The sequence below is a fragment of the Pieris napi genome, chromosome 16, assembly GCF_905475465.1.
Source record: "Pieris napi chromosome 16, ilPieNapi1.2, whole genome shotgun sequence".
In the NCBI taxonomy this organism is placed as follows: Eukaryota; Metazoa; Arthropoda; class Insecta; order Lepidoptera; family Pieridae; genus Pieris; species Pieris napi.
In genome coordinates, this window is record NC_062249.1 from 11,646,027 (window position 1) to 11,659,878 (window position 13,852).

Consider the following 13,852-nt stretch of genomic DNA (forward strand, 5'->3'; position numbering starts at 1 on the left):
GTATGGGTTTTGTGAATTGTGGGGGCATAAAGTAGATTAAGAGATGGAAAAATAACTTTTTAATATCCTTTATTTTCCTGAGAAATCGCTCTTCCGTAATAGGAAGTTGGCCAAGTCACTGATGTTGTATGTAATATATCTATGAATATCGTCATTTTCTATAGTTTAATCATTGTAAGTAGGTACGTATTTTAATATCTGAAGAAAAGTACTTTAATAGTTTTTTTTTAATATGGACAATCTACTCCATTTATACATAAATATTTATTTTTAATTCTGGACTAGCATAATATTTTCTAGGTAAGTATATTATTATTTACTACACCATTAGGTACTTAAAATAGAAAAAAAGGATTAACATACCTATTTCGTTTGCTATATATGCAGCTTCTATGCTTTACTAATATAATGAAGACAAACAATTATTAACGACAAACAGGTAGAAAGAAAACAATAGTATTAACCATAAGTATTTATTTTGACTGTTTTCTAAATGTTTGTTTCAAAATTGCATCCTTCTTCGAGTTCTTGAGCAAATTCGCCATAAAAAAATATACTTAATAATGTTTCTCTTATGTATGACAATTAATTTCCGTGTGTAACATGCACCTAAAGACGTAAGTACTAAAACAATTCAATTTAGCACTGACAAATTACGTTTTTTGTAATGTATGTTTTTACATAAGTAATTTATATTTTAAAACCCTAATAATACCAATGTCCAAATAGCGATAAGCAAATATAATATTATTTATTTATATATATATATATATATACAAATACTCTAGCGTATCAAAAACAAAAACCCGTACAAATAAAATTATTATAAAGGAAACTTTACAATGTGCCGTAATAGATTGCTAATATGGCTACAAAACAAATTAGTCATATTCTTTTTAAATTATCATCTCAATCTGAATTCAGATAAATACAACTGAAAATTGCATGTCATTAACATCTAAATCTACACCTAATAAAATACTTTAAATCCATTATTGTAGATGGTATTTAATGAAAAAATAATAAAAATATTTTTTATACAACTAAAATTTACAAAACTTAACTAAGTTGTCACATCTATTATTTTATATAAGGGCAATACCTCTCACTGCCACTTACATTTGAGAAAATATAGTTTAACAAAAGGTGCGTAATTGAAATTCAATAGGTACGCACCAAGCATTGCAAATAGCTAATAATTTGCAGGGCTAACACATACGTCATAAAATCAAAACATATCTCAACTTCGTAAATTAAATGTTTCTTCTACTTCACTCATTGGGCAACAGAAGTGAAAATTCGATTGGGGAGATTGGGGTAATTCGGGACAGTGACGCCGTTCGAGTCCGAGGCGACCTTGGCGAGCGACACCTGGCGGCGGGATAAGGCCGCGGACGGAGCTCTTCCGCACTGCGGAACGAGCCGCGCGTCACTCGACGCCTATAAAGTGACGTCACTGATACCTCTTGTAGAAGACATCTGCAAATATTTGAGTAACAAACATTTGATAATGAACGTTAAATGTATACTCGTAGTAGTTTTGTCTTAAAACCGGTTAAAAGATAAGAATTACATATGCCACTGCAGTGATAGCGGCTAATAAAAGCCGCACTATAAATTATTACACACAATCCTGAAATACACTTATCACTACATTAGAAGTCTAAAGACACATTTTATGTTATCAGTTATGAGAATCATTTATTATTATTGAATATCCAGTCAATGTCCAAGAACCGGGACCCAAATGTTTGTACAAAATAAAAAACAATATCTATTATGAATTGATTATTAGCGAACCTGCCATGTGAATTTGGGCACAAAATAATTAGTGATAGACTATTATTTTTGGCAAGTATTAAGTCAACTAGTAATATTCTTCATAAACAAATGAAAACCGTTCAAATCTGAACACACTACTTATCCAGAGCTTGGTACTTGGTAGCTTGGTTGATGTGGTGTACTTCAATACTGAATAAATACATATTTTTGGATAAAAAATAAATTTATGTTTTTCGATAAAAAAAAAATTAAAAACAAATACATACTTCTCCAATTCGCTGAGCTGTTGCTTAGGAGTAGACGAAGCCACGGGTTTGGCTCGGCCCAGTTTTGCCCGCGTGGTCTCTAACATGTGTTGGGTCACTAGGAGCTGTGGATGTTCTTTTGGCGTAGGTTTTGGCCGAACTGGGTTATCCTTTTACAAAAAAGTTTTAACCATAATACCTATACCTTTTCAATCTTCTATCGATAGATCAGTTTTATTATGTTAAATGATATCGCCATCCATAGAAAATTATAATTAGAAATCTGACCAAGTTCAATGGAAACGCCACTGTTTTTTTAGTCTTGTGGTTAAGGGCATGACTTCCTGAACCCGAAGTGCATAAAAAACATGCACAGTGAAAGAAATATTGACAATTGACAATTAAAGAACATGAAAGTTGCGGTACAATGCCTGATGCCGATTTCGGCATCGACATCGACAACTTAACTACTAATAGAAAAGGGTAACAACTATATTAATTTGTATGTTAATTTCAAGTGTCATTTTCACCATTGATTTCTAAAGATTTAATATTTACATTATAAATATTATTAGGAAGTTTGTAAGAAATACCTTGGTCTTCCTCAGTTTAACATTCGCGATATCTTGTGGTGTGATAGTAAGCCTCGGTCCGACAGTTGGTGGAGCTGAACCGCACCTCTGGATGTTGGTCCTGACTGGGAGCTTTGAAGGCTGTGGTGGTGGAGGTGGCGGAGGTGGAGGGGGAGGAGGAGGTGGCGGAGGGGGAGGGCAAGATGGCGCTTTCTGTTGCGAGTCCAGGCGGCTGTAATTATATTTCTTTGATTAAGTATCAAGTGACTTAAATCGACTTAATATTGATATCAAAACAAAACAATCTATCTCTATAAAGAAGTTAATCAAAATTTACAATAATCTATATATATATAAATGAAACCCGTTTTCCGTTGTCACGACATAACATGAAAACGGCTTGACCGATTTGGCCAATTCTTTTTTTATAATATTCTTTGAAGTACGAGGATGGTTCTTACGGAGAGAAAAATTAAAGAAATTGAGTGAAAAAGTCTAAAAACAACACTTTTCTATATTCCCATACATAATATTCTTATCAACTTTCTTTTTTTTATCTTAGCTAGACCGGTGTCCCGAATAGCAGAATAAGTATGTAAAAAAAAAAAATCGACTGTTAGGCGGTACGATGTTCGCCAGGCCAGCTAGTATAGTTATAAAAGGAGAGACAGTATGAACAGCTTCTCAAAGACATAATACTTATGACTTATTGTTAATATTCTGAAAAACATAAAAATGTAACAAGGGTATTAATTACCTGATCTTACCCTGAAGTTCTTCAATTGCGCTCTCATGTCTGCCCACCTTGTGTCGCAAATCTTCTGTCTCGCTCGTCTGCCGCTTTTGACTCTTGTCTAAATCTTCTACATACTTCTTGACGTCTCTCATTTCCTGGTTCATTTCTTCTACGAATTTCTTAAGTCCCTTCAATTCGTGCTTCATATCTTCCACATTTTTCTTCAGATCCAACAGGTCCTCTGATAATCTTTCATCTTTCTTCTCCTTTCCTTTGATAGGTTCCTTTAACATGTCCGCATAGAGACCAGTAATGGACTGATACCCCTGTAATATTACAAAAATGAATTAACCTTCCAACCTAATTTTATTGTGTAAGGAGAATTTACCCTACATACAAATTTTAGAGATTTCCAAGTTCTTTGAAACGAGAGACATCGCGTGCAGTTTCATAAAGGACGAGTCTAGGTTCCATTTAAAAATTTATTTCATTAATAAAGATACTATTTATTGCCCCACGACAAGTATAATATACATACACGTCGCTATTTTATAATAAGCTTCGAATATTTCCCTTCCAAAGTACTTCTTTGAAATAAATAAATATTATACACAACGGATTAATAACAGATAAGACAGGCAACATAACATGAAACTTACCTTTTTCCCGATCCAAGTGCACAAATCCATCACTCGCCAAGATTTCGTCCTTACGCTCCTGCGCAGATTTTTCTCCTTTCTAGGACTCCCAGACACTAGCACAACATAAAACACTTAAATCCCATACCTGTATCACGAGCGTCGTTATTTTCTGAACACATAACGAAATCCATCCGAAAATACTTTGCATATCATTACAAATAAACGTTAACAAGTTTTAGCCGTTACTGTGAGCCCCGAATGATGTCACGTCTTGAGTGTGTAATAAATTATCTCGGGAGTAAAATTAGGTAGATCTAGTCTATCAATCAAATATGATGATCAGTTTATCTCGTATGAGGTTTTAATAAATTTAAGAGATACGAAATGTGCTGATAATTAGGTTTAAATCGAAAACATCGAACTAAAAATATAAAGCAATGGTATTATATAAAATTGAAGGTGATAAATCTAGTTATTTTGTTAGGATTTAATAATAATCTGTGGTGCTACAACCTCTTTAGGTCTGGGCCTCAGATTTCTGAATCTGCTTCATGTCTTCATGATCATTTTTCAATCTAATACGCAAGTAGGTGATCAGCCTCCAGTGCCTGACACACGTCGTCGAGTTTTTGGGTCTAAGACATGTCGGTTTCCTCACGATGATTTCCTTCACCGTTCGAGCGAATGTTAAATGCGCACATAGAAAGAAAGTCCATTGGGATCGAACCTACGACCTCAGGGATGAGAGTCGCACGCTGAAGCCACTAGGCCAACACTGCTCACCTTTGTTAGGATTTAGTGCTTAAAAAGTTTGCTAAATGAATTCGTTATAGAAGAGACCGCAGCATGTTTTTTTTATAATTGTAAAACAATGTAACATACCTGAAGCATTGCTGATGGAACAATTATTATTGGTGTGAAAGTTTTTGCCAGCTCTTTGAAGGGCATCTCTAAGCAAGGTCGACTCTGACCGTCGTCTTTTTTTTCGTGTCTTATAGGAGTAGTTACTGTTCACAGATACGAAGGACACCTCCGATTCGGAGGATAAAATATGCCTTGAAGAGTTTGATGTACCAATGTTTACCTCTCTTTTTGATAGACCAAAATCATCACATTTGGTCTTTTTGCATGGGCGTTGATATTCTTCTTGTGAATCTCTACGCAGTCTTTTCCCTACACTCTCGGAGGAACTAGAATCCTCCATGTCAAAATATTTACTAAACGACAAATTAATATCCGTCATATCTTCCTCCTGTCTTATATCGGTCTGTGTTGAGGTATTTGTCCTGCTGCTGGGACTTACGTCAGACATTATAACTGGTTGAAATGGTGGTGTTTTATTGTTATCACTCAGTTTTAAATCACTGTATCGACTTTGATCCCAAGATGTATCGATATCAGTTTCTCTATTACATCTTCGTACGAGTTCTATCGAGTCACCTTCGTTTTCATCACTTTGTTGCTGATTTTCTACATCAAAGACGTCACTATCGACGCTGTGAACTGTATTTTCTTTTTTATCAGTACATGCCATTTTAAATTGTTACCTACCAGTATAATAAAAGGCAACGCCAATTATGTAAGACACAATAACATAATTTTAAAAGATTACTAGCGGAAAAATCGAGTAGTATTCAGGCCGTTATACAGGATACTGTTGTGTTTAAAATAAATTAAATCCTACCTTTTTATAATACCCTCATATTGAATTTCGAAAAACATTTACGACACAGATTAGGTTAAAATGTGGCGAAATTGTGCATTTTGATTGGATTGGACATAAAACGACGGACTTATTAGATGATTTATTTTGACAGTTGACAATAAACAATCAGCTGTGCTTATGTTTACACTTTACTGTTCGTTTTAATATTTAAACTTTAAACCCGCTTAGGCAGATTACGGCAATATAAAAATAAGACCTACAGTCCAAAATTCACGATTGGCAATTGATTTAATAATTATAATGAATACTGGCATCATAATTTAAATCATAAAAATAAAAATCAAACTAGTGAAAATATGTTTCACATAAACAAAAAGAAAATACTAGTTGTTTGTGCTGCGATAGGAGTAATATTATTCTTTCTACATCCAAGCAATTCAGCGAAAGAGGAGTATGATTATATAATGAAGGAAAATATTATGAATAGTTTGCATGAAAAGCTAGCTGTTAACTTTACTAGTTCCGCTATTGTAGACTGTGATTATTACGACATTCTTCATGATGATACAGCATTGCCGGTGACCCTTGTCGATGGTGATTTAGAGGAGGGTCATAAAATCAGAGAAGGTGGTGAATTCATTCCAGAATGCAAACCAAAGTTTAGTGTAGCCATTATTGTTCCTTACAGGTAATTTACCTATTGAAGGAATAGATTTGTTTTTCCAAGGGTCAGCAAATGCGTTTTTTTATTACAGGGATAGAGCAGAGCAGTTAAGAGGGTTCCTTGTTTACATGCATACATTTTTACATAAACAACAATTACATTATCGCATTTATGTTATTGAGCAAGTTGATACACATCCATTTAATAGAGCAAAGCTGTTAAACATTGGTGCTGTTGCTGCAATTAAAGCAGGATATCCTTGTCTAATTCTTCATGATGTAGATCTCCTGCCAACAAAGATAGCTAATATATATGCATGTGTGAAAACACCACGGCACATGTCTTCAAATATTGATAGGCCAAGGTATGAAGATGATTAAAATATACAGTACTTCATTTCCTGAATATTTTTATTACAAATGAAATATATATTTTTTATTGTTTTTATAGGTTTTCACTGCCATCTCCAAATGTGTTTGGTGGTGTTATGGCAATACAATCTAAACAATATGAAAAAATAAACGGCATGAGCAATGCCTACTATGGCTTAAGTGGTGATAATTCAGATCTGTTTTCAAGGGTTAAGGCCAATCATTTAAAATTATGTAGATTTGAGTCATCAATAAGCCAATATCATATGACTGCACATGAGGCTCATATTCAAATGTAAGTTATTATAATGTAAAATTCCTCTTTTACTATCTTTGAAATTATACTTCATAAATAATATATAAATTGCAGTGAAATAAGGAAAAGCAGTCCAGAGTTTTCACATGAGAGAATGGTAAAAGACGGTCTGAATTCATTGAGGTTTACAGAAGTAGCAACTGTACTCCATCCATTATTTACTCATATCATGGTGGACTTGTAACTAGATTAGCTGTTTTAGGTTTCTGTTTTCTAGTCAGTACTGATATTTTGTTAAAATGCATGAACTACTTTATCATGGCTTAGTAGTAGTAAGTATAAACTAGTCAATTTTGTAATACATTATTAACTATCATATCAATTAACACAGAGTTCCTAGAATACTCCAGCATTAATCGAAAGGATTATGCATGTTTTAGTAGTAGTTTAATGTTATAAGATTTTATTTTAGAATATAATGACTAAAGTTGTGCTTAGAATTATTTTGTTAGTTCTCTGTTTTGCCGTCCAAAATACAATGAATTATTTAATGACAATAAATCACATTAAATATAGGTAATGTAGGCAGTGTAATGTGTCCAATAGTGGTTAGTATAGCAAAATGTGGGCACTGAAATTATAAATATTATTGAATTAGAGAAAAACACCTTTAGCTTTAATTCATAATATATTTGGTATTTATTATACATGGTCCCAAGAAATAATAAATTGAAGTGTCTTTTTTGTAACAGAATTAATATTACATACATTTGCACCTATGTTAATGATTCATTTATACACTACAAAAATGTAATTAGTATTATGTTTAGAAATATTGTATAAGCATAAAATGAAATTGTTGGTAATAAAAATTTAATTTATGTTAGGATTTTAATCATTATGTACCAGATACCTATTTGCTCAATGAATAATGTATAGCTAAATAATTTAATAACATAAACATTACTTTGTTACAAAGGCAAACATTTAAAATTAAAATATAACTAATTCCTCTTTCATAAATTTCATATCACACCAAAAGATTGTTATTTCAGCACCATTAAATTGTATCACAAAACCAATTAAAATGAAAGCAACACCAAGATTAAAAATATTTTTTTTGTTTAAACATTCATAACTGTAATTGTTGAAAATCATTGACTTGTTAATTTATTGCAAAAATAAAACTGCTTTAAATACAATATTGTACACACAGTACTGTTTTTTAATACCCGTCCATTTCATTGCAATATAGTTTTTAATACTTATCATTTGGTATATGATAATTTTTTGAGTACTACAAAAATTTGAAAGTTTTACATATTTCTCTTTTTATAAGAATGAATTAAGTCAAATGCAGAAACATTTCCTAATACCCAATCATAATATAAACCTAAATAACAAAATCCTTGAAAAACTTAATAATATGAAATACTAAAATTTTAGTATGTAACACATCCAGTACCTTACATTCTAGGGTCGTAATACAAGCATACTTACTAGTCCCAGTACAAAGGAAAAAACTAATTTTAGGTTTGATCCAATATGAAGCCATTCAGGCAATTGTGATTTAACAACAGGATCTGGCTGAGTAGGTAACAGTAATGCTGCTATGCAACATATACTTACTGCTACAGCTACTATGTTCATTGGTTGTTGTTCCCTGTAAATGGTAAAACATTTTTTTTCAGTTTTAGAATTAGAAGACTAAAAACTCTGAAATGATGACTTACCTTTGGTGAGAGGGATGACTGCAACTAACTTTTGAATGTTCTTCAGTAGGCCTTATGGGTGCTGGACGAGATGTCAAAGGATGAAAGCTATCTCCAAGGCTCTCTTGATTAATACTCATTGGTTCACCCTCAATCAATGTTGTAGGAATATCTCGTTTACCTAGAGCCTGCAAAATGTAATTAATTTATAGATTTCAGAAAAAAAATTCAAAATTGTATTCATTATTTTCATTTATTAATTCATTAAATAAATATAAACATATAGTCAACAAGTAAAAACTATGAATGTATAATACACAATACTAACCTGCTGGGTATTTTTGTCATACATTGTTATTCTAAACTTTTCAATTGTATTACAGTGCGATACGGAAGGTTGTGTATATCTTACAACAATATCGATGCAACTTTGGGGCGCTATCACACCTTCAGGGTCGAGAACAGTAAATTTGTTGGGTGATGTACATAGGACTAAAAGAATAAAACACTTAAGCAGAAATGAGCCTTAACAATAAAAGTTTTGAATTAATGGTCAATGTTACCTTTAAAATTAACAGAAAAGTCGTATGGATTATATACAGTTAACAGCTGCTTGTGAGTATGTCGCGCATTTAAATAAAATTCTAACGATACAGGAAACACGAACACTGGAAAATTTTTCATTTTCACCAATTATTTATTCAGCAATTGCAATTCGCACCTCTCGACCCAAAACAAAGTAAAAATGATAACAATAACAATACGGATTTGCGAAGACTGGACAGCGGACCTCCCCCGTGGTATTTTATTTTTGCAATATTGACGTCGTCAATGTCAAAAGAGATGTTGACAATTGACTGTTGTTACACATAAAAAACAAATTCGAATTGAAATATTTTTCTGGAGATCTTGGTACATATATCCAAAAATTTGCCTCGATGGGTAAAATTCAGGGGTTTCGCGCTAAGGGTAAGCTTCAGAAACGAGACATAAGGCTACGTTTGACTTCCTCTGGTCTTAAGGTATTGGCTTATGACATACGTCGTTTTAAATCTCGTTTCGATCATATTATTGCTCAACAAGAAATGATTATAAATAAAATAAAAAATAAAAATAAAAAGCCTTTTATTTCTTGCTTTCTATAAGTATTACAATTTCATAACAATATTTAATTTAATGTTTTTTTAGCAAGAACCCTCTCCATGAAAGGTAAAGGCCTCCTCCAGAGAAGACCAGTATTCTCTGTTCTCTGCCGCTCGTAACCAATGAGTGCCTGCCACTTTTGTGATGTCGTCTACCCAGCGTGCATTTGGTCTTCCTCTCTTTCTTTGTCCTAGTGGGCCTGTCCATTGTGTTGTCTCTCTTGTCCATCTATTATCGCTTAGCCTCGCTACGTGACCCGCCCATCGCCATTTGAGCTTTTGTGAGTAATTGAGGGCGTCAATGGCTTGAGTTTTCTGTCTTATATGAGTGTGGCGGATCTTTTGGATTTTCCTTATTTTCAGAATGCTCCTCTCCATACTCCTTTGGCTGGATATAATTTTATTTTTTACTTTTCTAGTAAATTTCCAAGTTTGGCAGGCGTATGTTAATGAGGGCAGTAGGCAGGTGTTCATAACTTTCGTTTTCATTCGTATAGTCATTTTACTTTTGAGTATTTCTTTGAAGCTCCAGAACTTTTTCCATGTGATGTTGATTCTTCTCTCTACTTCTTGTTCGTTATTTTTTTTGGCTATTTGAAATTTGCTTTCCCATTTGCAAATGTAGGCGTTTACATATGTTAGGGGTGAGTTTTCCAGGTATATTGGTCTTTCAGTATGGTTCGTCATGACGTTAGTTTTTGTTAGGTTGATTTCCAAGCCCACTTTACGACTTTCTTCGTGTAGAGCGTTAATCATTCCTTGTAGTTGGTTTGTATTTTCTGAGAGCAGGACTATATCGTCAGCAAATCTTAAATGACTCAAGTAACGTCCTTTTATATTTATGCCAACTTTTTCCCAAACTAGTTTACCAATGATGGCCTGTAGCACCGCTATGAAGATAGTTGGCGAGAGTGGGTCTCCCTGCCGTACACCTCTGCTTATTTGTATGGGTGGTCCTGTAGTCTCTAGCTTGACTCTGCTAGTACTGTAATCATAAATATTTTTTATGACATTTATGTAGTCTAGTGGTACTTCTTGAGAGAGTAGCGTATCCCAAATTGATGAATGGAACAGAGAGTCAAACGCTTTTTGGTAATCGATAAAGGCAATATAGAGTGGTCTTTTGAACTCTTGGTATTTTTCTATCAACATCTCTAGCGAATGTATGTGATCCACTGTTGAAAAATTTCTTCTAAAGCCGGCCTGTTCTATAGGTTGGTATTTTTCTGTGCTTTCTTTTATCTTTTTCTCGATTATTGAGGAGAACAGTTTATATAGTGAAGGTAGTAGGCTTATCGGTCTGTAGTTATTTATGCTATTAGGGTCTCCTTTTTTATAAAGCAATATAATGTTAGACTCTGACCATTGCCGAGGTGTATTTGAGCTGTTCAGTATCTGGTTAAACAGTAGAGTTAGTGGTTTTGCTAGGAACTCGCATCCAGTTGTTATGATTTCGTTGGCGATACCGTCGGGGCCTGGGCTTTTCTCCGTTTTTAGTGTTTTAATCCCTTTAATCACTTCAGAATCTTCTATGCTTGCTCTCGTCTCTCCTCTATTTGTGTCTGGTAATTTATATCCATATTGGCTCGGTGTGCTGTATAGTTTCTTATAGAATGTTGTTGCTATTTTCAGTATATCTGATCTATTTTGGGTATTTTTTGTTTTATCTTTCAACTCTTCAATCCATAGTTTATGTGTTCTCAGTTCTTTGTATGCCTTCTTGACGCTGTTTGAAATATTAAGGTGTTTTTCGAAGGTTCTTGTGCGGTGCGCCTTGTAGTCTAAGTAGATACATTTACTAATGAGTTTGTAGAGTGCTTTTAGTTCGTTTTTCATGGCTCTTGATTTTGGTTTTGTCTTTTGTAATTCTTGTCTTCTATAAATTAAGGCCTTTGTGCGTGCTGATAGTATCTAGTTTTTCCCTTGATTTGTATTGGGTGAAACCTCGTAGGCTTTTTTTAGGCTGGTGTCTATTGCGTTTATAATATTATCGTAGTGATTTTGAACGGTGTCCTCGTCTCTCCAGTTCTTAAGTAAGTTTGTTATGCAACTATTCAGCGTTTGTTTGTAGGCTTGTATTTCTTCTTCGTTTTTTAATTTGGATCTGGAGCATTGGCCGAACATACACCGACTTTTTGTTATGGGAAGAATGTTAAGTGTCGCTCTCATAGGTCTGTGATCCGAGGGGTAAGTGATGTTTAAAGACTGTATGTTGGATATGTTTTTGTGTAAAGTTGTCAAGATATAAGGTGACGGTGGCAAAGTGCGCCTGCCGGGCAAGTGCACCTACCACAAATATCTCGAAAACTACCGATTTGATACTAGTAGTGACACCTTATATCGATGCTACAAACTAAATCATAGTTCTTGGTGAAACTCATATATAGCTCTAGTCATGTGAGTTTGAGACACGAGCCATTTTATTTTCACTGATATTCAAAGTGGTGAGGAGAGATGACTATGGCGTGATCATCGTCGTAAATCTCAAGAAATCGAGTTTTTACCGATATACGAGTGAGGTAAGTGCACAATTTAAATATTTTGCTTTTAGATTCTGACTTTATTTCACTCCTATCTAGTAAAATATATATATTTCTTGCAAGTTAAATATTCAAACCTCAAATTTATATAGTTGGGGAAGCGCGCCATACTGACTTATTATATGGCGCACTTCGCCGCAATCCAGAGGTTACAAACTTTTTAAAATGTGTCTACAATAGACTAGTATAAGTCACAATTAATAAATCATTATTATTTATGATTTTTGTTTAAGACGGGGCGCTATGAAAGAAAAACTGTAGGTCCTTCATGGTCCAGAGAGGCTTTGAATGAAGCAGTTGAAGCTGTTCGATCGGATAGAATGTCTGGGTATGCAGCCGCATCAACCTTTGCTATCCCAAGAAAAACTATTATGGACCACGTCACAGGTCGAAGGGACCAAAAATCATTAAGTCTAGGCAGACCACCAGTATTTAAATATGAGACAAAATGATGGCAAAATGTTTGCCGCAGACCTATTTGTCATCCAAGAATTTTATGATATTTTAGACAGAGTGATTGCCGACTTAGGGCTTCAGGACAAGCCTGAGCGAATTTAAAATTTGGATAAAACCAGTTACTGCAGTGATCCACAAAAAACCAAAGTCATAGGTCTTAGGGGATTTCCATCGACTCGGACTACATCATCCTCTGGAACGTCGATCTCCTTCACTTTAGTTATTAAGTTGTAAGGGTAACAAGCCTTGCTTGATTAATGTTTTTGAATAATTACAACTAATATATTTTAGAAGATGTTTCTCATTGATTTTCTTTTCGTTACCTAGTTTTGTTAAGAATTTATAATAAATATTACACTTAATAACTAATTTCAATGACTAACTTCTTATTTCAGTCCCTTTATAATACTGATACCAAATAAGTAGTTCCAAACCATGGTATTCCCATCGTAAATAAAAGAAAAAATATACTTGACACTCGATTATCAATATTTAAAAAAAAGGTTCATAGCCTCTGACTTAAGATTGTATGGCGCATTTAGCCGAAATTTGGTTTTAAATACATAGATTCTTCTAGAATGTGGCTATGAAAAAATAAAAAATGGCATGCGTTTTGTTGCTTGTTTTCTTAAAATAGTATAGGGCTGTTTTTATTCTGATGCTTTATTATTGCGTTTTATTAATACTAGGCGCACTTCCCCGATTTGTCGGCAAAGTGCGCCGGGTCAGACTGTTTTCAAATTTTATGCTAAAATTCATTAATTTGTCGTCAGATTCTAATGAAACAACATTAGTTGTTGTCAGTGGCGTAGCTAGGTAACCAAGGGCCCTGGGGCAAATTGAAAAATGGGGCCCGCTGCTGTGTAAACTGATTAGGTTTTATCAAATAAAACAATGAATATACAAATACTTTAAAAATGCTAAGCTACTTAAGCTCTTTTGTGCACTGCAGGGCACTCGACACTCGAACAACTGTGTTGCTTAATTCTTTCTAATAAACGCTTCCAATCTCGAATTCCAAAACGCACATATCCGTCAAATTGACGACAATGCCAACCTGTGAAAGGAA

At 33.9% G+C, this 13,852-nt stretch overlaps 3 protein-coding genes across 4 annotated transcripts; 1 reads left to right on the forward strand and 2 right to left on the reverse strand.

Moving 5' to 3' along the window:
- Positions 1-459: 459 nt before the first annotated feature.
- Positions 460-5,667, reverse strand: LOC125057418 (arp2/3 complex-activating protein rickA-like). Its single transcript, XM_047661103.1, has 6 exons — positions 4,859-5,667; positions 3,995-4,089; positions 3,357-3,661; positions 2,621-2,831; positions 2,049-2,197; positions 460-1,479 (listed from the first exon to the last, which is right to left on the reverse strand). The coding sequence occupies exons 1-6, from the start codon at positions 5,508-5,510 to the stop codon at positions 1,272-1,274; spliced, it is 1,620 nt and encodes a 539-aa protein (XP_047517059.1). The 5' UTR covers positions 5,511-5,667; the 3' UTR covers positions 460-1,271.
- Positions 5,668-5,998: 331 nt separating this feature from the next.
- Positions 5,999-8,148, forward strand: LOC125057422 (beta-1,4-N-acetylgalactosaminyltransferase bre-4-like). The gene is made up of 4 exons (XM_047661109.1): positions 5,999-6,330; positions 6,398-6,670; positions 6,757-6,972; positions 7,048-8,148. The coding sequence occupies exons 1-4, from the start codon at positions 5,999-6,001 to the stop codon at positions 7,175-7,177; spliced, it is 951 nt and encodes a 316-aa protein (XP_047517065.1). The 3' UTR covers positions 7,178-8,148.
- On the reverse strand, positions 6,462-9,459 carry LOC125057423 (motile sperm domain-containing protein 1-like). 2 transcript variants are annotated; one of them, XM_047661111.1, is made up of 5 exons: positions 9,209-9,459; positions 8,974-9,137; positions 8,667-8,833; positions 8,434-8,596; positions 6,462-6,593 (listed from the first exon to the last, which is right to left on the reverse strand). In XM_047661111.1, exons 1-5 carry the CDS (start codon positions 9,327-9,329, stop codon positions 6,570-6,572), a joined length of 639 nt encoding a protein of 212 aa, XP_047517067.1. In that variant the 5' UTR covers positions 9,330-9,459; the 3' UTR covers positions 6,462-6,569. The 2 variants fall into 2 exon arrangements, with proteins under 2 accessions (XP_047517067.1, XP_047517066.1); XM_047661110.1 differs by having other exon boundaries at positions 6,462-6,597.
- Between the last annotated feature and the right edge of the window lie 4,393 nt (positions 9,460-13,852).

What these genes read in the sequence shown, in the direction of transcription:
- LOC125057422 (XM_047661109.1), top strand. Translation starts at nt 5,999, where the DNA reads ATGTTTCACATAAACAAAAAGAAAATACTAGTTGTTTGTGCTGCGATA. An exon ending in GCCATTATTGTTCCTTACAG is followed by an intron (nt 6,331 to 6,397) that starts GTAATTTACCTA and finishes TTTTTATTACAG; the next exon opens with GGATAGAGCAGAGCAGTTAA. An exon ending in TCAAATATTGATAGGCCAAG is followed by an intron (nt 6,671 to 6,756) that starts GTATGAAGATGA and finishes TTGTTTTTATAG; the next exon opens with GTTTTCACTGCCATCTCCAA.
- LOC125057423 (XM_047661110.1), bottom strand. Translation starts at nt 9,329, where the DNA reads ATGAAAAATTTTCCAGTGTTCGTGTTTCCTGTATCGTTAGAATTTTAT. An exon ending in CTTTTCTGTTAATTTTAAAG is followed by an intron (nt 9,138 to 9,208) that starts GTAACATTGACC and finishes TTATTCTTTTAG; the next exon opens with TCCTATGTACATCACCCAAC. An exon ending in AGTCATCCCTCTCACCAAAG is followed by an intron (nt 8,597 to 8,666) that starts GTAAGTCATCAT and finishes TACCATTTACAG; the next exon opens with GGAACAACAACCAATGAACA.
- LOC125057418 (XM_047661103.1), bottom strand. Translation starts at nt 5,510, where the DNA reads ATGGCATGTACTGATAAAAAAGAAAATACAGTTCACAGCGTCGATAGT. An exon ending in TTAAACTGAGGAAGACCAAG is followed by an intron (nt 2,198 to 2,620) that starts GTATTTCTTACA and finishes TTTTTGTAAAAG; the next exon opens with GATAACCCAGTTCGGCCAAA. An exon ending in CAGCTCAGCGAATTGGAGAA is followed by an intron (nt 1,480 to 2,048) that starts GTATGTATTTGT and finishes AAATATTTGCAG; the next exon opens with ATGTCTTCTACAAGAGGTAT.